This window comes from Carcharhinus amblyrhynchos, chromosome 15 (assembly GCF_965287045.1).
Source record: "Carcharhinus amblyrhynchos chromosome 15, sCarAmb.v2.hapA, whole genome shotgun sequence".
NCBI lineage: Eukaryota > Metazoa > Chordata > Chondrichthyes > Carcharhiniformes > Carcharhinidae > Carcharhinus > Carcharhinus amblyrhynchos.
In genome coordinates this window covers 18,462,036-18,483,889 of record NC_137338.1, presented here as the reverse complement: position 1 = coordinate 18,483,889, position 21,854 = coordinate 18,462,036, and the positions used below count along the sequence as shown (strand labels likewise).

The window sequence follows — 21,854 nt, the reverse complement described above, 5'->3', positions numbered from 1 at the left end:
TTTGCCACCTCTCATCCATATCATTAATATAAATGACAAATAACAATGGGCCCAACACTGATCCCTGAGCACACAGCTGGTCACAGGCCTCCAGTTTGAAAAACAACTGTCTATAACCACCCTCTGGCTTCTGTAAAGAAGCCAATTTTGTATCCATTCAGATACCCCACCCTGGATCCCATGAGATTTAACTTTATGCAACAACCTACCATGCGGTACCTTGTCAAAGGCCTTGCTAAAGTTCATGTAGACAGCATCAACTGCACTGCCCTCATCTACCTTCTTGGTTACCCATTCAAAAAACTCAAATAAATTTGTGAGAATGATTTTCCACTCACAAAGCCACGCTGACTGTCCCTAATCAGTCTTTGTATCTCTAAATGCCTGTACATCCTATCTCTCAAAATACCTTCCAACAATTTACCCACCACAGATGTGAGGTTCACTGGCCTGTAGTTCCCAGGTTTTTCCCTGCAGCCCTTTTTAAACAAAGGCACAACATTTGCCACTTCCAGTCTTCAGATATCTCACCCTTGACTAGCGATGATTCAAATATCTCTGCCAGGGGACCCGCAATTTCCTGCTTAGCCTCCCACAATGTCTTGGGATATACTTCATCAGGTCCCGGTGATTTATCTACCTTGATGCACTTTAAGATCTCCTTCTCTGTAATATGTACATTCCTCAAGACATCACTATTTATTTCCCCAAGTTCCCTAACATTCCTTTCTAACAGCACTGAGTGTACCTGCACCACGGGGACTGCAACGGTTCAAGAAGGCAGTTCACCACCACCTTCTTAAGGACAACTAGGTATAGACAATAAATGCCTTCATTGCTAACATTGCCTTTGCCTTCCTAACTGCCGACTGAATTTGCACATTAACCTTAAGAGAATCTTGAGCAGTTACTTCCAAGTCCCTTTGTCCCAAAAATAAAATTGGCAGGGAGAATGAGGAGGCAAAATAAACTAAAGGGTGCAGTTCCAAAGTGGGTGCAAGTTCAGAGAGAACTAGAGGTATTAAAGTTTGTTTATTTGTTAGTCACTAGGCTTACATTCACACTGCAGTGAAATTACTGTGAAAATCTCCTAGTCGCCACGCTCTGGTGCCTGTTCAGATACGCTGAGGGAGAATTCAGCATGGCTAATCCACCTAACTTGCACGTCTTTTGGACTGTGGGAGGAAAGCAGAGCACCTGGAGAAAACCCACGTAGACAAGGGGAGAACATGCAGACTTCACACAAGCAGTGACCCAAAATGGGAATCAAACCCAGGTCTTTGGTGCTGTAAGGCAGCAGCGTTAACCACTGTGCCATCGTGCTGCATAAACCATTGAATGTTGGAGGGAGATGGAGAAAATGGACAAAAATGTTTATGGGATTTTGCATTTATAAGCAGAGGCTTATAAATGCAAGGAAGTTGTGGTGAACTTTTATAAATACAGCTTCAGCAGGAGAATTGGGTCCAATTCTGCGGACTGCACTTTAGAGCCCTTTCTGGAGGGCTCAGAGAAGATTTATGGAAAAGATTCCAGGGATGAGAGACTTCAGTTACTTGTATAGGTTGGAGAGACTGGGGTTGTTCTCCTCAGAGCAGAGGAGGCTGGGAGCAAACTTGATAGAGGTGTTCAATATCTTGACGGGTTTAGATAGAGGGAAATTATTCCCATTGGCAGAAAGGTTGAGAACCAGAGGACATGAATTTCAGATGTTGGCAAAAAGACCAAAGGTGACATGAGGAAACAATGTACACAGCTGGTAGCTGGGATCTGGAAAGCACACCTGAAAGTGTGGTGGAGATAGATTCAATAGTAGCTTTCATAGGGGAATTGAATTAGCACGTAAAGTTGGAAACATTTGCAAGGCTAAGAAGCAAGGGCAGGAGAGTAGGACTCGCTAAATTGCTGTTGCAGGGAGCTGGCACAGACTCAATTGGCCAAATATCCTGCTTCAGTGATGCCGCAGTTCTATGGTTTTATACTTCCCAATATTATGCATGTCCCAGATCCCCTATAATCCGCCTAATTCAAATAGTCTATAAACATGACAGTCTAATCCCTTCGTTACTTTGAACCTCAATCAAATCTCCATATAGCCTACACTTAAAATAAGATCTAGCTCCCTAAGCCAGTTTGGTAACTAAGGAGCTTTAAGTTTGATATCTATCTAGTGACTTCTCACCCGTCCTTTTATCTGGTCTTTCTGTGACATCGTGTGTGGGAACCAAAGCTCAGTACAATATTTTAGATGGCACTTAATCATGGTCTTGTACAACAATACTGCAGTGATTTTTATTTCACATTGGATTATCCCAAAATGCATAATATTTTGTTTGATCTTACTACGGCCTTACAGCACCAACTTATGTTGCAACAGATTCCTGTACTTAACATCTAGGATACTTGCTTACTCAAGTCTTAAACCCTAAACTGGCACAGTTTACAGGTGCATAACATTGTGTGTATATTAGGTAGCATTTCCCAGACACAAGACTATTCCGTCCAGATCTTATGGTATTTCTTTTCTCGCCTATGGTTCTGATACCCATCTAAATTTTTGTATCATTTGCAAACTTGCAAGCAGTTTTCCCAATACCTTGCACTAAATCATCAATAAAGATTATAAAGAGTAACATTCAAAATACTGATTCTCGCAGGAATCCACCTGGTAGCAGATCCCTACACCAAGCCAATGCTATTAGTAACAACTTTCTGTCTTTGAAAGTGCAGTTTGTAGCCAACATATAACTGCCCAGCATCTCAGTAATAGTCTAACTTGTATAGTCTATAGTCTATAGACGTGCCCAGCATCCCAGTCTATAGTCTATCTTATATAGTCACCACGTGTGATATCTTGTCAAAAGATTTTTGAAAAGTTCAATTACATGACATCAACGGGCTCCTTTTCTTATTTACCTCATAACTTACCACTTACCTGACGAAGGAGCAGCGCTCTGAAAGCTAGTGGATTTTGCTACCAAATAAACCTGTTGGACTTTAACCTGGTGTTGTGAGACTTCTTACTGTGTTTACCCCAGTCCAACACTGGCATCTCCACATCAAAACTGAGACATCCAGCAATTGTGAAAAATGCTATATAAGTGCTTGTCTTTTTTTCTTTTAACTGTGGCACAAACAGTAAAATCCTTTTCAGCTAAATTAGTATCCTTGTACCTCCTAAACCATGTGTGCAGGGCTATACAGCAGCCTGGAAAGGTACCACACAGGCCCTGTTCATTTTTAAACACTATGCCTGTGTAAAACAAATTAAGGTTGCCATGCACTGAAAAAGTGCCTGTGAATGAAGTAATGGGGAATATTCATCAGAAATCAAATGGCTGCACATGACTTCTGATAGAGTCCTCAGGACAGGTGAAGGTGAATATCCAGAATAACACAGATTTCAAATGACTGTGTCGCATCAATCTTCACTCTAGTGGGTGATATTCACTTCCCAATAATGCAGCGCACCGCTGATTCCAATTCCGAAGTGTCAAAGTAGATGTGGATGTAAGCCTTGGATAAAATAAAATGTCTCAAAACATTTGGACAGCTGGTCCTGATCACATTCATACAAAGATGCTCACAGAAAGCTATGTTCAGCTTGTTCATATACTTAACAGCTAACAATAGTCTGGGACTGTTCCCATAGTCTTCAGTAAGGCCAATATCCATGAATAATAACAAGGCAGAACCAGGAAATTACAGACCTGTGAGCTTAACTACAGTTGTAGGAAAGTTGCTAGAAGGGATAAAAGATATGCCAGGTAGGATTCTCCAGCTGAATTCACCCTAAAACCAGGGAGTCCCACCCGAGACTAATGCACCTTTGCGTGGTCCACTACCTCTCCCACCCGTCCGCTCCAATTCCCGTGGTGGGCAGGACAGGAGAATTCCCCCCACTCTATATGACCATATTGACAGAAAAATGTTTAATAGAGATCTCAATGTGGCTCCTGGGCACTTACCTGACGAAGGAGCAGCACTCTGAAAGCTAGTGGATTTTGCTACCAAATAAACCTGGTGTTGTGAGACTTCTTTGTGTGTCTCAGTTTTCACAGCCAATAAAGTACTCCTGAAGTGTAAGCGTAGTGCAGGAATCCTAAACTCCTACAAATAGCAGTGTGATAAATATCAGATAATCTATTTTTGTGAGGCCGATTGAAGAATACATATTGGTCAGAACACCCTTGCTTTTCTTTGAAAACGTGCCCTGGGCTCTTTCACTTCCACCTGAGTGGACAGGTGGTCCTTGTTTTAACATCTCATTTGAATGACAGAAACTCCACCACTGCATCACTCCCTCAGTCCTGCACTGAATTGTTAACTTTGATTTTGTGCTCAATTTTTGGAGTTGGACTTGAACCCAGAACTTCATCTTCATCAGCTAACTTTTAGCTGCACTGATAGCAGCTTTTGTTGCCTTTACTGTTGTTATTATCTCTTAGTTTGTAAAGAGCAAGTCTCTACTTGTCCTTGATCAGTTAAACACTTTGTTTTACTCTGAGGACATAGATTTCTTTTGCACTTGAATGGTTTTAAAGGTATTCCATTTCTCTTCTGTGTTGACAGTTTTCCCATCCAGTAAAATTGCCCAGACCATCTCTTCGCAAATTTAGTCCAGATCTGGAACTACTATTATGTTTTTGTCAACTTTCATTGAATCTAATAATGTTATAGTCACTGTTGCCTAGGTATTTAATACCGTATCAGGGTTGCCACTAGTAACTAAACTCAGTACCTGATTATACATAATTTCCTTACCAACACATGTTAGGAACATTTACTATCTTTAAATCTGCTTGCTGCCCTTTCCTCACTATTAGAATACTTGCCTATGGATGAAATAATCCCGAGGGAAATTAAAATCTCTGACATTCTACAGACATTTCAATATTTAAACGGCTACTAGTAGTGGCTCTATTTTCTTTAGCTTTCACTATCTTTCATAAAAGAGACACTAAACAGGATGAATCTACTCTTGGTTTCTAAATATGTCTACAAGACACCACTGAATAAAGCTTAGGTAATATTGCTCTTGGAGACAGTCAGTACTTCCCTGGAAGAATCAAAAAAGATTCTGGACGAAGGTGGCATGACAGGACAGTTTACAGGAAGAAATGAATGGAGTGCATAAGAAAAGCATTGCAATAGTTATGGGTGACTTCAATCTACATGTAGACTTGGACGAATCAGGTTGGCAAAGATAGCCTGAAAAATGAATTCATGCAGTGTATTTCAGGACAGTTCCTTAGATCATATGTTCCAATGTCAGCCAGGGAGCAAGTTGTTTTAGACCTGATAATGTACAATGAGACAATTAGTCAATAATCTCCTAGTAAAGGAGCTCTTTGGTGATAGTAATCAGGACAAGATAGAATGTTACATTCAGCCTGAAGGTGAGAAGTGTGGACCTATGACTGAAGTTTTTAATCTTTGTGAAGGTAATTATAAGGGCATAAAGGCAGAGATGGCAAAAGCAAACTGAAAAACTAGGTTAAAAAGTAAAGCAGTTAACATACAATGGCAGACTTTTAATGAAATATTTAATAATTCTCAGCAAAGTTTTATCCCAGTAAGAAAGCATACTCGAGCAGACTGCATCACCGTGACTAAATAAAGAAAGTTAAAAATAGCATCAAATTGAAGGTAGCACTGTGCAATTCTGTGACGGTCAGTGGTAGATCCGTAGATTGGACAGATCCAATAAAGAATAATGGGAGAAAGTAGAGAATGAACGAAAGCTAGCTAGAAATATAGAAGCAGAGAAACATTGTTATAAGTATTTAAATAGGATAAGAGTAATTAAAGTGATTGCTGATCCTCTAATGAGTGAGTCTGGAGAATTAATAAAGGGAAACAAGGAAATGGTAGAAGTGGTGAACAGGTATTTTGTATCTGTCTTCAGTAGAGAAGATTTAGAAAACCTTCTCAAAGATACTTGACAATCAAGTGATGAAAGAGAGAGACAAACTTGAAACAGTTGCCTTCTCCAGGGAATTGATGTTGGGAAAACTACTGGACCTAAAGACTGATAATTCCCCAGGACCTGAGGGCCTGCATGCCAAGGTCTGAAAAGATGTGGCTGCAGACATGGTAGTAGTAGATTGGTTATGACCTGCCAAAGTTCATTTGATTCTGGAAGAATCCCAGTGATTATTCAAGAAAGAAGGAATACAGAAAGCAGGAAGCAGTTAGCCTAACATCTGCCGTAGAGAAGATGCTGGAATCCATTATTGAGGAGGTAATGACAGGATATTTAGAGAATCATAATGGGATCAGGCAGAGTCAACATGATTTTGTGATAGGGAAAACATGTTGAACTAACTTATTGCAGTTCTTTGAGGAAGTAACAAGCAACATGAATATAGGGGAACCTGTAGATCTAACATGATAGAATTTCCAAAAGACTTCTGACAAGGTGCTACATCAAAGTTTATTACACAAAACGAGAGCTCGTGGCAGAAGGGGATATAATAAGGATTAAGAATGGTTTAGTGAGCAGAAAGCAGAATAGGGATCACTGAGAATGAAAACTGCACAAGAGGCAGTCAGGAGATTGAATACAGATTGATTGGAGAGACAGCAGATTGAATACAGGGCGAGTGGAGAAAGAGTCATGAGATTGAATACAGGGAGAGTGAAGAGACAGTAAGGAGATTGAATACAGGGAGAGTGGAAAGACAGTAAGGAGATTGAATACAGGGCGAATGGAAAGACAGGAGATTGTCTCTCCACTTGCCAGGTATTCGATCAGGAGATTGAATACAGAGCAAGTGGAGAGGCAGTCAGGAGACTGAATACAGGGTGAGTGGAGAGACAGTCAGGAGATTGAATACAGGGCAAGTGGGGAAATAGTCAGAAGATTGAGACAGGGTGAGTGGAGAGGCAGCTAGAAGATTGAATACAGGGCGAGTGGAGAGACAGGAGATTGGGTAAAGGGGGAGTGGAGAGACAGGAGTTTGAATACAGGGCAAGTGGAGAGACAGGAGATTGAATACAGGGCGAATGGAGAGACAGGAGATTGAATACAGGGCAAGTGGAGAGACAGGAGATTGAAGATAGGGCGAGTGGAGAGACAGGAGATTGAATACAAGGCGAGTGGGGAGACAGCCAGGAGATTGAATACAGGGCGAGTGGAGAGGCAGCCAGGAGATTGAATACAGGGTGAGTGGAAAGACAGGAGATTGAATACAAGGCAAATGTAGAGACAGGAGATTGAATACAGGGTGAATGAAGAGACAGGAGATTGGATACAGGGCGAGTGAAGAGACAGTAGATTGAATACCGGGCGAGTGGAGAGACAGGAGATTGAATACAGGGCAAGTGGAGAGACAGGAGATTGAAGATAGGGCGAGTGGAGAGACAGGAGATTGAATACAAGGCGAGTGGGGAGACAGCCAGGAGATTGAATACAGGGCGAGTGGAGAGGCAGCCAGGAGATTGAATACAGGGTGAGTGGAAAGACAGGAGATTGAATACAAGGCAAATGTAGAGACAGGAGATTGAATACAGGGTGAATGAAGAGACAGGAGATTGGATACAGGGCGAGTGAAGAGACAGTAGATTGAATACCGGGCGAGTGGAGAGACAGGAGATTGAATACAGGGCGAGTGGAGAGACAGGAGATTGGACACAGGGCGACTGGAGAGACAGGAGATTGAATACAGGGCAAGTGGAGAGACAGGAGATTGAATACAAGGCGAGTGGGGAGACAGCCAGGAGATTGAATACAGGGCGAGTGGAGAGGCAGCCAGGAGATTGAAGACAGGGCGAGTGGAAAGACAGGAGATTGAATACAAGGCGAATGTAGAGACAGGAGATTGAATACAGGGCGAATGAGGAGACAGGAGATTGGATACAGAGCGAGTGAAGAGACAGTAGATTGAATACCGGGCGAGTGGAGAGACAGGAGATTGAATACAGGTTGAATGTAGAGATAGGAGGTTGAATACAGGGCGAATGTAGAGATAGGAGGTTGAATACAGGGCAAATGGAGAGACAGTTGGGAGAATGAAAAGAACATGCAAAATCAAATTGTAGCATCACAGCAAAGATGCAGTTTAATTGAGTGGAGAATAAGCTAGCTGCTTGGTGAGAATGTGATGAGTATCTAGTCAGTGTTTAAGATTTATTCCATTCCTTAGGTTTAAAATCATATTTAATAAAACATATAAAAAGCACCATAAATAATTAATTTAATTCAGTAATTATTTATAACACATTAAGGATAGCAGGCCTGGTGATCTGTCAAAGTTACAGTATGTGGGAACTTCTGAATAACAGTGTGATCCAAGCTAAACCCATCTGTAATGAGTGTGTGTGGCTGGATGAACTTTAGCCCAGCGTCATTGGAGGCTGGGCTGCAGATAATGCAACATATCACCGAGGAAAAGAATTAGCTGAATCCTTTGTTTCAGGAGGCAGCCAAAACTCGCAGGATGGGGTCTTTTGGTTTGGAAAGTCATCAGAGATAGGAGGGTGTGACTGGAACTGAGGCAGGTAAGGGAACCCAGAGGGCAGGTGTGTCAGCCTCTGGAATTGTCCAACAAATTTGAGGTTTTCTGAACTGCTTTTGGATGATTGTATGGCCTGCAGGGTGTACAGGCTGACTGACCATGATACAAGAAGCCATTCAACTGAGGGGAAGCACATAAGAGCGTAGTGGTAGAAGAAGGCAGTAAAGTGAAGGGGATCGACATTCTTCCCTGCAGCAAGGAACCCCCAAAATCTAGGCGGCTGTGTTGCCTTCCTGGTGTCAGTGTTCAGGACAGCTGCCCCCGGCTAGAGAGGAACCTGCAATGGGAGGGGAAAGATTCTGTTGTCATGATCCAAGTAGGTACTAACAACATAGGCAGAATGAGGAGAGGTTCGGCATAGAGTTTGAGGAGCTGTAACAACAGGATCTCCAAGGTTATAATCTCTGGATTATTACCTGAACGAAGTGCAAATTGGCTTAGGGTATATAAAATTAGAGCAATGAATACATGGCTCAAAGACTAGTGAGGGAGAAGTGGGTTTTGGGTCATTGGCACACTGGTATCAGTTCCGGAGAAATTGGCAGCTGTACTGTTGGGATGGCCTAGATTTTAATTATTCCAGGTTTATGCAAACTGCATAACTAGGTAAGAATTTAAATAGAAAGTTGGAGGGGGAGGGTTCCAGAGAGGGGACTAGTAGACTAACAATGTAAAAGGAACTCGTGACTTTGCAAAACACCTATTTAGGAAATGATACCCAGAGCAGCAATTAGGGTCAAAGGGAGAATAATGGTAAAAGACAAAATTAATAGCCCTTAAATACAAGTCGTATTTATCATAAAATAACATGAGGTATGATTTTATAGCCATTTCAGAGACGTGGTTACAAGAAAATCAAATCTGGGAACTAAATGTTCAGGAATATGTGACTTTTCATAAGGGCAAACAGGAAGGAAAATGTGGTGGGGTAGCTTTATTCATGAGATATGGAATGAGTACGATTGCAAGAAATGATCTTGGATCGGAAGATGTAGAATTCGTAAGGGTGGAGATAAGAAATAACAAGAGGAAGAAGACACTGGTGGGAGTAGTCTATAAGCCTCCTAACAGTAGCTTTAGTGTCGGATAGAGAATAAGTCAGGAGATAATGAGGGTTTGTAAAAAGTCAGTAAATGGGTGACTTTAATCTTTGATTTGATTTATTATTGTCACATGTATTAGCGTACAGTGAAAAGTATTGTTTCTTGTGCGCCATACAGACAGAACATACCGTTCATAGAGAAGGAAACGAGAGAATGCAGAATGTAGTGTTACAATCATAGCTAGGATGTAGAGAAAGATCAATTTAATGCGAGATAAGTCCATTCAAAAGTGATGGCAGCAGGGAAGAAGCTGTTCTTGAGTCGGTTGGTACGTAACCTCAGACTTTTGTATCTTTTTCCTGATGGAATAAGGTGGAAGAGAGAGTGTCCTGAGTGCATGGGGTCCTTAATTATGCTGGCTGCTTTGTTGAGGCAGCAGGAAGTGTAGACAGAGTCAATGGATGAGAGGCTGGTTTGCGTGATGGTTGGGCTATATCCACGACCTTTTGTAGTTTCTTGTGGTCTTGGACAGAACAGGAGCCATACCAAACTGTGAACCAGAAAAAATGCTTTCTATGGTGCACCTGTAAGAGTTGGTGAGAGTCGTAGCTGACATGCAAAGTTTCCTTAGTCTTCTGGGAAAGTAGAGACGTTGGTGGGCTTTCTTAACTATTGTGTCTGCTTGGGAAGAGCCAGGACAGGGTTGTTGGAAATCTGAACACCTAAAAACTTGAAGTTCTTGACCCTTTCTACTTCACCCCCGTTGATATAGACAAGGGTATGAAATCCACTTCTTCTGGATTGGGAAAATCAAATTAGCAGAGGTAGCCATGAGGAAGAATTCATAGAGAGTATTCAGGATAGTTGCTAGGATATATTGTGGACCCAACAAGAGATCAGACTGTTCTGCATCTGATAATGTGTAATGAGGCAGGCTTAAGAACATAAGAACATAAGAAATAAGAGCAGGAGTAGGCCATCTACTAGATAGATAGATAGTGCACTAGAAAGCTTTAGATTGGCTAGGAGGGAGTTGAAGAGTGAGTTGAGAAGGGCTAAAAGAGGACATGAGAAGACTTTGGCTGATAGGATTAAGGAGAATCCTAAGGCGTTCTATAGGTATGTCAAGAACAGAAGGTTGGTCAGGGCAAGATTAGGGCCAGTTACAGACAGCAGGGGGAAGTTGTGTGTGGAACCGGAGGAGATTGGAGAAGTATTGAACCAATATTTCTCTTCGGTGTTCACGCAGGGGGACATGAATATAGCTGAGGAGGACATTGGGTTGCAGGGGTGTAAAATAGACAGTATTACGGTTGATAAAGAGGATGTGCTGGAAATTCTTGAGGGGCTGAAAATAGATAAGTCCCCTGGTCCGGATGGGATCTACCCTAGGATTCTCTGGGAGGCTAGAGAGGTGATTGCAGAGCCTCTGGCTCAGATCTTCAGGTCGTCATTGGTCTCTGGTGTAGTCCCGGAGGATTGGAGGATAGCGAATGTTGTCCCATTGTTTAAGAAGGGGAACAGAGACTTTGCCGGGAATTATAGACCGGTGAGTCTTACTTCTGTTGTGGGCAAGGTTTTAGAAAAAATTATTAGGGATAGGATTTATAGTTATTTGGAGTGTAATGAATTGATTAGAAATAGTCAGCATGGTTTTGTAGCAGGTAGGTCGTGCCTTACTAACCTTATTGAGTTTTTTGAGAAGGTGACCAAAGAGGTGGATGGGGGTAAGGCAGTTGACGTGGTATACATGGATTTTAGTAAGGCATTCGATAAGGTTCACCATGGTAGGCTTCTGCAGAAAATGCAGATGTATGGGATTGTGGGTAATCTAGGAAGTTGGATCAGGAATTGGCTATCAGATAGGAGACAGAGGGTGGTGGTGGATGGTAAATATTCATCATGGAGTGCAGTTACGAGTGGTGTGCCTCAGGGATCTGTTTTGGGGCCACTGTTGTTTGTAATTTTTATTAATGATCTGGATGAGGGTATAGTTGGGTGGATTAGTAAATTTGCTGATGACACCAAAGTTGGAGGTGTGGTAGATTGTGAGGAAGGGTGTCATAGTCTGCAGGGAGACTTAGATAGGTTGCAGAGCTGGGCCGAGAGGTGGCGGATGGAATTTAATGCGGAGAAGTGTGAGGTAATTCACTTTGGTAGGAGCAACAGATGTGTCGAGTATAGGGCTAACGGGAGGACTTTGAATAGTGTGGATGAACAGAGGGATCTAGGTGTGTGTGTACATAGATCCCTGAAAGTTGGGAATCAAGTAGATAAGGTTGTCAAGAAGGCGTACGGTGTCTTGGCGTTTATTGGTAGGGGGATTGAATTTAGGAGTCGCAGTGTAATGTTGCAACTGTACACTACTCTAGTGCGGCCGCACTTGGAGTACTGTGTGCAGTTCTGGTCCCCGCATTACAAGAAGGATGTGGAGGCGTTGGAGAGGGTGCAGAGGAGGTTTACTAGGATGTTGCCTGGTATGGTGGGGAGGTCCTATGAGGAGAGACTGAGGGATCTAGGGTTGTTTTCGTTGGAAAGAAGGCGGCTAAGAGGGGATCTTATTGAAACATATAAGATGATTAGAGGTTTAGATAGGGTGGATAGTGATAGCCTTTTTCCTCGGATGGAGAAAGCTAGCACGAGGGGGCATGGCTTTAAATTAAGGGGGGGTAGCTACAGGACGGATGTCAGGGGTAGGTTCTTTACCCAGCGGGTGGTGAGGGATTGGAATGCCCTGCCTGCTGCAGTTGTAAATGCGTCTAGTTTGGGGGCGTTTAAGAGATCTCTGGATAGGTTTATGGACGAAAAGGGATTGGTATAGGCTAGTGGGTCATTGTTTTTGTAACTGGTCGGCGCAACATCGTGGGCCGAAGGGCCTGTTCTGCGCTGTAATGTTCTATGTTCTATGTTCTATGTTCTATCTAGCCCTTCGAGCCTGCCCCGCCATTCAATAAGATCATGGCTGATCTGTCGTGGCTCAGTTCCACTTTCCCGCCCTCTCCCCATAACCCTTAATCCCCTCTCTTATCAAAAACCCATCAACCCACGTTTTAAAAATATTTAGCGAGGCAGCCTCCACCACTTCAACGGGCAGAGAATTCCAGAGATTCACCACCCTTTGAGTGAAGAAGTTCCTCCTCAACTCCGTTCTAAACCGCCCCCCCTTTATCTTGAGGCTGTGCCCCCTAGTCCTACTGTCTTTTTTGAGCGGGAAGAGTCTCTCCACCTCTATCCTATCCATCCCATTCATCATCTTATACGTCTCAATGAGATCTCCCCTCATTCTTCTAAACTCTAACGAGTACAAGCCTAGTTTATTCAGCCTCTCCTCATAGCTCAACCCCCTCAACTCCGGTATCAGCCTAGTAAACCTCCTCTGCACTCCCTCCAAGGCCAAAATATCTTTGCGCAGGTGCGGCGCCCAAAACTGCACACAGTACTCCAGCTTAAATAACAATCTCAGAGTAAAAGATCACCTGGCAAACAGTGACCATAACATGGTAGAATTTAGCATACAGTTTGACACTGAGAATCTTGGGTCAGAAACAACAATGTTAAACTTAAATAATGTAGTTACAAATGAATGAGGGCAGAGCTGGCTGGAGTGGACTGGGAAAGGAGTTTAGTAGAAAAGACTGTTCATCAGCAATGGTTGTTACTCACAACAAAGCTATATCTCAATGAGGAAGATAGATTCTAGGAAGGGGTTAAATCAACCATGGTTAACCAAGGAAGTTAAGGATAGTGTTAAACAGGAAGAAAAAACATATACAGCAGAATTTTATGATCTCACTTGACCCAAGACCAGAAAATCATCATCATAGAAAAGAATCATACAATTAGAGGCCCTTGGGTCCATCGAGTCCACACTGACACACCAGAAATACCTGAACTCCCACCTAGTCCCAACTGCCAGCACTTGGCCCAAAGCCCTGAATGTTATGATGTGCCAAGTGCTCATCCAGACACTTTTTAAAGGATGTGAGGCAGCCCGCCTCTATCTCCCTCCCAGGCAATGCATTCCAGACCATCACCACACTCTGGATAAAAAGTTTTTCCTCACATCCCCCTAAACCTCCTGCCCCTTACCTTGAAGCTATGTCCCCCCGTGATAGACCCTTCAACTAAGGGGAGTAACTGTTCCTTACCCAGTCTGTCCATGTCTGTCATAATCTTGTACACCTCGATCAGGCCACCCCTCAGCCTTCTCTGCTCCAACGAAAACAACCCAAGCCTATCCAACTTTCTTCATAAATGTTCCATCCCAGGCAGCATGCTGGTAAATTTCCTCTGTACTCCCTCCAGTGCAAATACATCCGTCTTATAATGTGGCAACCAGAACTGCACACAGTACTCTAGCTGTGACCTCACCAAAGTTCTATACATCTCCAATATGACTTCCCTGCTTTTGTAATCTTTGCCTCAATTGATAAAGGCAAGTCCCATATGCCTTTTTCACCACCCTACTAACATGCCCTTCGGCTTTCAGAGATCTGTGGACAAACACACCAAGATCCCTTTGTTCCACAGAATTTACTAGTGTCCTATCATTCGTTGAGTACTTTCTTATCAAATTACTCCTTCCAAAGTGTATCACTTCACATTTTTCAGGGTTAAATTCCATTTGCTATTTAACTGCCCATTTGACCATTCCATCTATATCTTCTTGTAGCCCAAGACACTCTGCCTCATTGTTCGCCACCCATCCAGTATTTGTGTCATCCACAAACTTACTAACCCTCCCCCCACGTAGTCATCCAATGTCATTTATATAAATGACGAATAATCGAGGTCCCAACACAGATCCCTGCAGAAGCCACTGGATACTGGCTTCTAGTTATACTCACCCAACGTCAACAAACCTTCTCATTGTCTGCCCCTTGCCCACTCTGATTCCATGGCTGGTGGGGCAGTAGAATTCCAGTGACAATGTGGCATAGATTTGCGGTAAGACTGAGGATTAGGAAAGTTTAAAAACCAACAAAAGATGACCAAAAATCAGAAAGAGGGAGGAGATAAACTATGACAGTAAACTAGCAAGTAATGTAAAAACAGACAGTAAGATCTTCTTTAAATGTATAAAAAGGAAGAGAGGGGCCAAAGTGAATCTAGGCCCCTTAGGAAATATGACTGAGGAAATAATAATGGGGAACCAGGAAATAGCAGAGGAATGAAATAAATACTTTTCGTCAGTCTTCCTAATAGAAGAAGACATTAATTCCAAAAATAGTAAATGATCAAGGGACAAAGTGGGAAAGGAAATAAATGCAATAACTTTCACTTGAGAAGAAATACTAGGAAAAATAATGGGGCTGAAGGCCAGTAAGCCCCTAGACCTAATGAATTGCATCCTAGGATAGTAAAGGAAATAGTTACAGAGGTAGTGAATGCACTGATGATTATCTTCTAAGAATCCTTAAATCCTGGAAATGTCAGGAATTCTCAGGTGACTTGACAGGGTAGATACTGAGAGCTTGTTTCCCCTTGTGAAAAACATCCACGACCAAAGAGCATAATCTCAGAGTAAGGGGTTGCTCATTTCAGAAAAAGATGAGGAGGAAGTTCTTCTCTGAGAGAGTAGTGTATCTGTGCAATTGTTTATTGCAGAATACTGCAGTGGCTGAGTTGTTAAGTATGTATATGGCTGAATTAGATTTTAATCAGGAAATCAAGGGTTATGGGAATAAGGCAGGAAAGTGGAGTTGAAGATTACCATCTCAGATCAGTCATGATCTAATTGAATGGCAGAGCAAACTCAGTGGGCCAAAAGGCACACTTCTGCTCCTACATTTTATAGTGAGTTGTGTAACTCACTATGGAGTGCCGTAGTCATCAGTCTTGGAGCCTCAACTATTTGCAATCTACATCAACAACTAGGATGAAGAGACCTAATATACCATAGATAGGTTTGTTGATGACATCAACATAGGTAGAAAAGTAAGTTGTCAAGAATAGGTAAAGAGTTCACAAAGGGATCTAAGTAGGTTAAGTGAGCAGGCAAAATTGGGCAAATGCAGTATAAAATGGGAAATAATGAATTTGTCCACTTTGATAGGAATAATAGAAAAGCAATGTTCTATTTAAATGGAGAAAGATTCCAAAGCTTAGCCATACAGAGGGATCTAGGTGTCCTGGTACGTGGATCACGATAGGTTAGTATGCAGGTGCAGGAAATGATTAGGGATTGGTGTGGGAGGAATGGGTTCGAATTTATGGGGCATTGGCACCAGTATTGGGGTAGGTGGGACTTGTTCGGGCGGGATGGGGTTGGTCTGAATCGTGCTGGGACCAGAGTGTTGGCGAATCGAGTAAAGAGGACTGTAGACAGGGCTTTAAACTAATTAGGGGGGGGAGGGTGCGAGGGTAGGTGACGCTACGAGGTCTAAAGTTAAGGATAGGGTACAGGTAAGGGAAGAGGCCAAGGATGTCCCAATTGGTGGCGTTACGGCAAATAGGGTCCAGGTGAAGGCTGGGATGAAAGCGCTTTATCTGAATGCACGAAGCATTCGGAATAAAGTGGATGAGCTGGTGGCGCAGATCGACACAAATGGATACGATCTGGTGGCCATTACAGAGACGTGGCTGCAAGGTGACAGGGACTGGGAGATGAATGTACAGGGCTATCAAGTGTTTAGGAAGGATAGGCAGGAGGAAAGAGGGGGTGGCGTAGCTCTGCTGATTAAGGATAGTATCAAGGTGGTAGCAAGGGATGATATCGGAGCCAAAGAGCAGAACGTGGAATCGTTGTGGGTGGAGATTAGGAACAGCAAAGGGAGGAAGACGCTGGTGGGTGTCGTCTATAGGCCCCCGAATAATGATCTGGAGGTGGGGCGGGCTGTTAACACGCAAATAAGTGCGGCGTGCAGGAATGGGACGGCAGTAGTTATGGGAGATTTCAATCTGCATATTGATTGGTCGACCCATGTTGGACGAGGTGGGCTCGAGGAGGAGTTCTTGGAATGCTGCCGGGATAATTTCCTTGAACAGTGTGTGTTGGAGCCGACGAGGGAGCGAGCTATCTTGGATCTGGTGCTATGTAATGAGGCGGGTAGAATTAGGGACCTTGCGGTGAAGGATCCTCTTGGAGAGAGTGATCATTGTATGGTGGAGTTTCTGGTGCAGATGGAGGAGGAGAAAGTGGGTTCCCGGACACGCGTCCTTTGTTTGAATAGAGGGGAGTATGGTAGGATGAGAGAAGAATTGGCAAATGTGGACTGGGGGAAGTGCGTTGGAAGGTAGGTCTGCTGAGGAGCAGTGGAGGATCTTTAAGGAGATCTTTCTTGGTGCTCAGCAGAAATTTATTCCGATGGTTAAAAAGGACAGTAGGAAGAGAGGTAATAAGCCGTGGATAACGAAGGAGGTGAAGGAAAGTGTTAAATTAAAAGCGGAGGAATTTAGAGTAGCTAAGAGCAGTGGGCGAGAAGAGGATTGGGAAAGGTTTAAATGTCAACAAAGATTGACAAAGAAGTTGATAAAGGAGGGTAGGAGAAGCTATGAGGCTGGGCTAGCACTTAATATAAAAAAGGATAGCAAGAGTTTTTATAAATATATAAAAAGGAAGAGGCTGGCTAGGGTGAACGTTGGTCCTTTAGAGGATGAGAAAGGGGAGCTAGTGGTAGGGGATGGGGATATGGCTAAGGTCTTGAATAACTTTTTTGTTTCTGTCTTCACGGAGGAGGACGTGAATAATTTGCCGGGTGTTAGCGATGGAAAGGTGGTAGGAATGGAGGGTCTTAATGACATTACTGTTACTAGAGAGGTGGTGCTCGACAGACTGGAGGGGCTGATTGTGGACAAGTCCCCAGGACCGGATGGAATGCATCCGAGGGTTCTGAAAGAAATGGCGGAGGTGATAGTGGATGCCTTGGTGGTTATTTTCCAGACGTCGCTGGATTCCGGGGAAGTGCCGGAAGATTGGAAAACGGCTAATGTTACGCCGTTGTTTAAGAAGGGTGCCAGGCAAAAGGCGGGGAATTATAGGCCGGTTAGTTTAACGTCTGTGGTAGGTAAAATGTTAGAATCCGTCATTAAGGAGGAAATTGCGAGGCATCTTGAAGGGAATTGCTTGATAGGGCGGACGCAACACGGTTTCATTAAAGGGAAGTCGTGCCTGACAAATTTACTGGAGTTCTATGAGGATGTGTCTAGGGCAGTGGATAGAGGAGAGCCGGTGGATGTGGTCTTTCTGGATTTTCAGAAGGCGTTTGACAAGGTACCTCACAAGAGGTTATTGCAGAAGGTCAGGGGACATGGAGTTGGGGGTAGGGTGTTAGCGTGGATAGAGGATTGGTTGTCAAATTGGAGGCAGAGAGTGGGGGTCAATGGGTGCTATTCGGATTGGCGGTTGGTGACTAGTGGGGTGCCCCAGGGGTCGGTGCTGGGGCCTCAGCTATTTACCATTTATATAGATGATCTGGAGGAGGGAACCGAGTGCAGGGTGTCGAAATTTGCTGATGACACCAAGATTGGGGGAAAGGCAAATTGTGCAGAGGGTGTGGAGAGTCTGCAGAAGGATCTAGATAGGCTGGGCGAATGGGCCAGGAAATGGCAAATGGAATTTAATGTTGGCAAGTGTGAGGTAGTCCACTTTGGTAGGAAGAATGGTAGGAAGGACTATTACTTACGTGGCGAAAAACTGCAGCAGGCGACGGTGCAGAGGGACCTCGGGGTCCTTGTGCATGAGTCGCAAAAACCCAGCTTGCAGGTGCAGCAGGTGGTCAGGAAGGCGAATGGGATGCTGGCCTTCATAGCGAGGGGGATTGAATATAAAAGTAGGGAGGTCTTGCTGCAGCTGTATAGGGCATTGGTGAGGCCGCAGCTGGAGTACTGTGTGCAGTTTTGGGCGCCGCACCTGCGCAAGGATATTTTGGCCCTGGAGGGAGTGCAGAGGAGGTTTACTAGGCTGATACCGGAGTTGAGGGGATTGAGCTATGAGGAGAGGCTGAATAAACTAGGCTTGTACTCGTTAGAGTTTAGAAGAATGAGGGGAGATCTCATTGAGACGTACAAGATGATGAATGGGATGGATAGGATAGAGGTGGAGAGACTCTTCCCGCTCAAAAAAGACAGTAGGACTAGGGGGCACAGCCTCAAGATAAAGGGGAGGCGGTTTAGAACGGAGTTGAGGAGGAACTTCTTCACTCAAAGGGTGGCGAATCTCTGGAATTCTCTGCCCGTTGAAGTGGTGGAGGCTGCCTCGCTAAATATTTTTAAGAAGCGGGTTGATGGGTTCTTGATAAGAGAGGGGATTAAGGGTTATGGGGAGAGGGCGGGAAAGTGGAACTGAGCCACAACAGATCAGCCATGATCTTATTGAATGGCGGGGCAGGCTCGAAGGGCTAGATGGCGTACTCCTGCTCCTATTTCTTATGTTCTTATGTAATGAGAATGGATATAAAAATGGAACCCATATAGGGCCATGGAGAGTCCAAGGTGCACTGTGTACTGTTTTACTCTTATTTGAAAAAGAATATAAATGCGTTAGGAAAAGTTCAGAGAAGGACCAATTGACTTATTCCTGGACGAAGAACATATCTTACAAAGAAAGGTTGAACAGATTCAGCGTTTATCCACTAGAGTTTAGAAAACTGAAACGGATGAGAACCTGAGAGGACTTGAAAGGTTGGAGACTAGAACTAGAGGACGTAGTTTAAAAATAAGAGGTCTCTCATTTTAAGATGGGGATGAGGAGAATTTATTTTCTCAAAAGGTTGGTGGTCAGTTGAATTCTCTTCCTCAGAAAACAGTGGCGACTGGGTCATTGAATCTATTAAAGGCAGAGTTTGCTTTTTGATAGTCAAAAGATTATGAGGGGCAGGCAGCAAAGTGGACTTAAAATCATGATCAGCTCGTTCATGATTATATAAATGGTGGAGTAAGCTTGAATGGCCATTTGGCTTCCTCCTGCTCCTATGTCCAATGTTTCTGTGGCTGAGCAATACTTTTTTCTACCCTGGGGTCTTAATTCAAGTCCAACAATTGATATGAATCATATTTTTCTGTCAGCTGTAAAATTCCAAAGTGGAATGAATTTAGAGTCTTTCTTAGCCTTTCACAATATAAATTGCTAGTAAGCTAACAGTGCTACTCAGCAAAGACTGTAATAATGCATGGTATTGGGAAAGGAAAATTTCCACTTTAACCTGGGAGGAGCTTTGATATTTAAATTAGATACTATGGCCTGTAAATGTGGCTGTGCAATTTTGTTGGTGGGGGGTGGGTGTGGAGAGGTTAGCTAAACAGCTTAGCCTCTACTATGGAGATCAGAAAGGAGAAGCTCATTGAATATTGGAGGTGCATGCCTGCCATCTTACTAAAGGCCAAACAATCAGTATGCAGTGCCTATGCTCCAAATATATGTTAGGGCCTTTCATTTGCAAAGATCCAGCCACCACTTTACTACAAGCTTTGAGGCCAGCATTGCAAGATTGGTTTGCCCTGAGGCGGTTGGTGCTGTACTCAGAAAAACACGATCTCCCTGCAGACAGCAAATGGTCCTCAAGGAGACCATCCATGAGGCAACAACCAACAAGGTATGGTATTATAATACACCTGCCTGAGCAGAAATACCCTTTCTGACACCAAACTCAAAGGTAGCAGATTGCCACTGGCTACTGTGTCCTGTCCTGCCTCCCTCCAAACTATTGAACACCACTACCCACCCCTTCTTATTGATCACCACCTTAATTGTCCTCCCTTCATTCCTGATCTATAGATTGCCATATTGTCTGCCCAGCCGTTAGTCTCACTTTGTTTGCAAACTGCATATTGCTGGCCCCAGCTAGCCAGCTAAATGTTGATAAAGATCCCAAACTAAAACCTGGTACACCTTGAGATGAGTACCTGCATAAAATAAGCACATGTGAATTTCGAGACCATTGTTTGTGTAGCATTGTGTAATTGTATGTCATTTTTCTTGCAGATCGGAATTAAGCAATTTTGTTGACCAAGGAGAAATTGAGCAGGAGTTGTGGGTAGGGATTGAAAATCAAAAAGCCTCAAAGCAGTTGGTGAAGCAGGAGGTATGAAATGAAATCAGATATTGATTGTATTTCTAAAATATGGTTAGTGAAATATCTGATCTTGAAGGTGACCAACTGACAATTTACTACTTTAAATGCACTTCTTTGGAGCAGGCAATCAATGTGTTTTAAAATAGTTTGAAAAATGAGAGGAGACCTCAGGGTGAAGACTGAGGGGTAAGTGCATCTCAGTGTGATACTGCTTCTTAACATGCCATAAGGCTGTTAGTCTTCACTGATTTAAGTTGATGTCTGGGAGGTGGGGGAGGCCACAGCATAGACTGCACTCAGTCTCAGAGCTCTTGACGGAGGAGAGGAAAATCAGCCACAATCCCTGTTGCTGATTGTCATCTGGTGACCCAAGCTCGAAAATGCACATGTTCCTGTCAGGTCAGGATGGCATTGGGGTTCACCTCATGGTAAAATAGTCTTACAGCATGCTTTGGATTCTATGGGTAGAAGTTTATCACAACAGTAATATCGGATGGGCGAGGATTGCATTGTCTGTCTGTCGTATGAAGCACACAATATTCAGTTTCATCTACTTTAATAGAACTGGGCATCCGGTGGGATGTATATTGCGCAGACAATACCTGTACCATCCAGATTTCTGCAATGCCCAGGATTAATTTGTATCCAGTGTCTGAATAATGACAACTTTGGCAGATTGCTGAAGAACTGTATGTTCCTATCGTGTTGTCCTACAGTTTGAGCACTGCCCTCAGAGAAGATGGGGAATAAGAGGAAACTAGGGAAGGAAAGAAGCATGTAAAATCACTGCTTTTAATTCTTCGCAAAATGACCAGAATTGCCTCCAAAATCAGCAAAGTCCTTTGGTGGGTGGGAAAAGTAGCGCTGTGCCTGTCGACAGCAATGGCAGCTTTTTCCGCCTTGAGGGGCATAGATCATCTAGATAGTCAATGTCTTTTCCCAAAGTTAGGGGAGTCTAAAACTAGAGAGCATAGGTTTAAGGTGAGAGAGAGAAATACAAAAGTGTCCAGAGGGGCAATTTTTTCACACAGAGGGCGGTTAATGTTTGGAACAAACTGCCAGAGGTAGAAGTAGATGTGGGTAAAATTTTGTCTTTTAAAAACCATTTAGACAGTTACATGGGTAAGATGGCTATCGACATGGGCCAAATGCAGGTAAGTGGGACTAGCTTAGTCGCTAAAAAAAAGGGCGGCATGGACAAGTTGAGCCAAAGGGCCCATTTTCTTGCTGTAAACCTCTATGACTCTATTGTATGACACTTTGAAAGAAATTGACAGGCA

General features: G+C 43.4%; 1 protein-coding gene across 1 annotated transcript in view; it reads left to right on the top strand.

The window, feature by feature from the left end:
* The window catches only part of LOC145353114 (E3 ubiquitin-protein ligase DZIP3-like), a 141,331-nt gene that overhangs the window by 112,721 nt on the left and 6,756 nt on the right, over positions 1 to 21,854 (top strand). Inside the window, exon 23 of the mRNA XM_080203487.1 lies at positions 20,484 to 20,583. Coding sequence (XP_080059613.1) covers positions 20,484 to 20,583 — 100 coding nt within the window. The remainder of the gene's footprint in view (positions 1 to 20,483; positions 20,584 to 21,854) is intronic.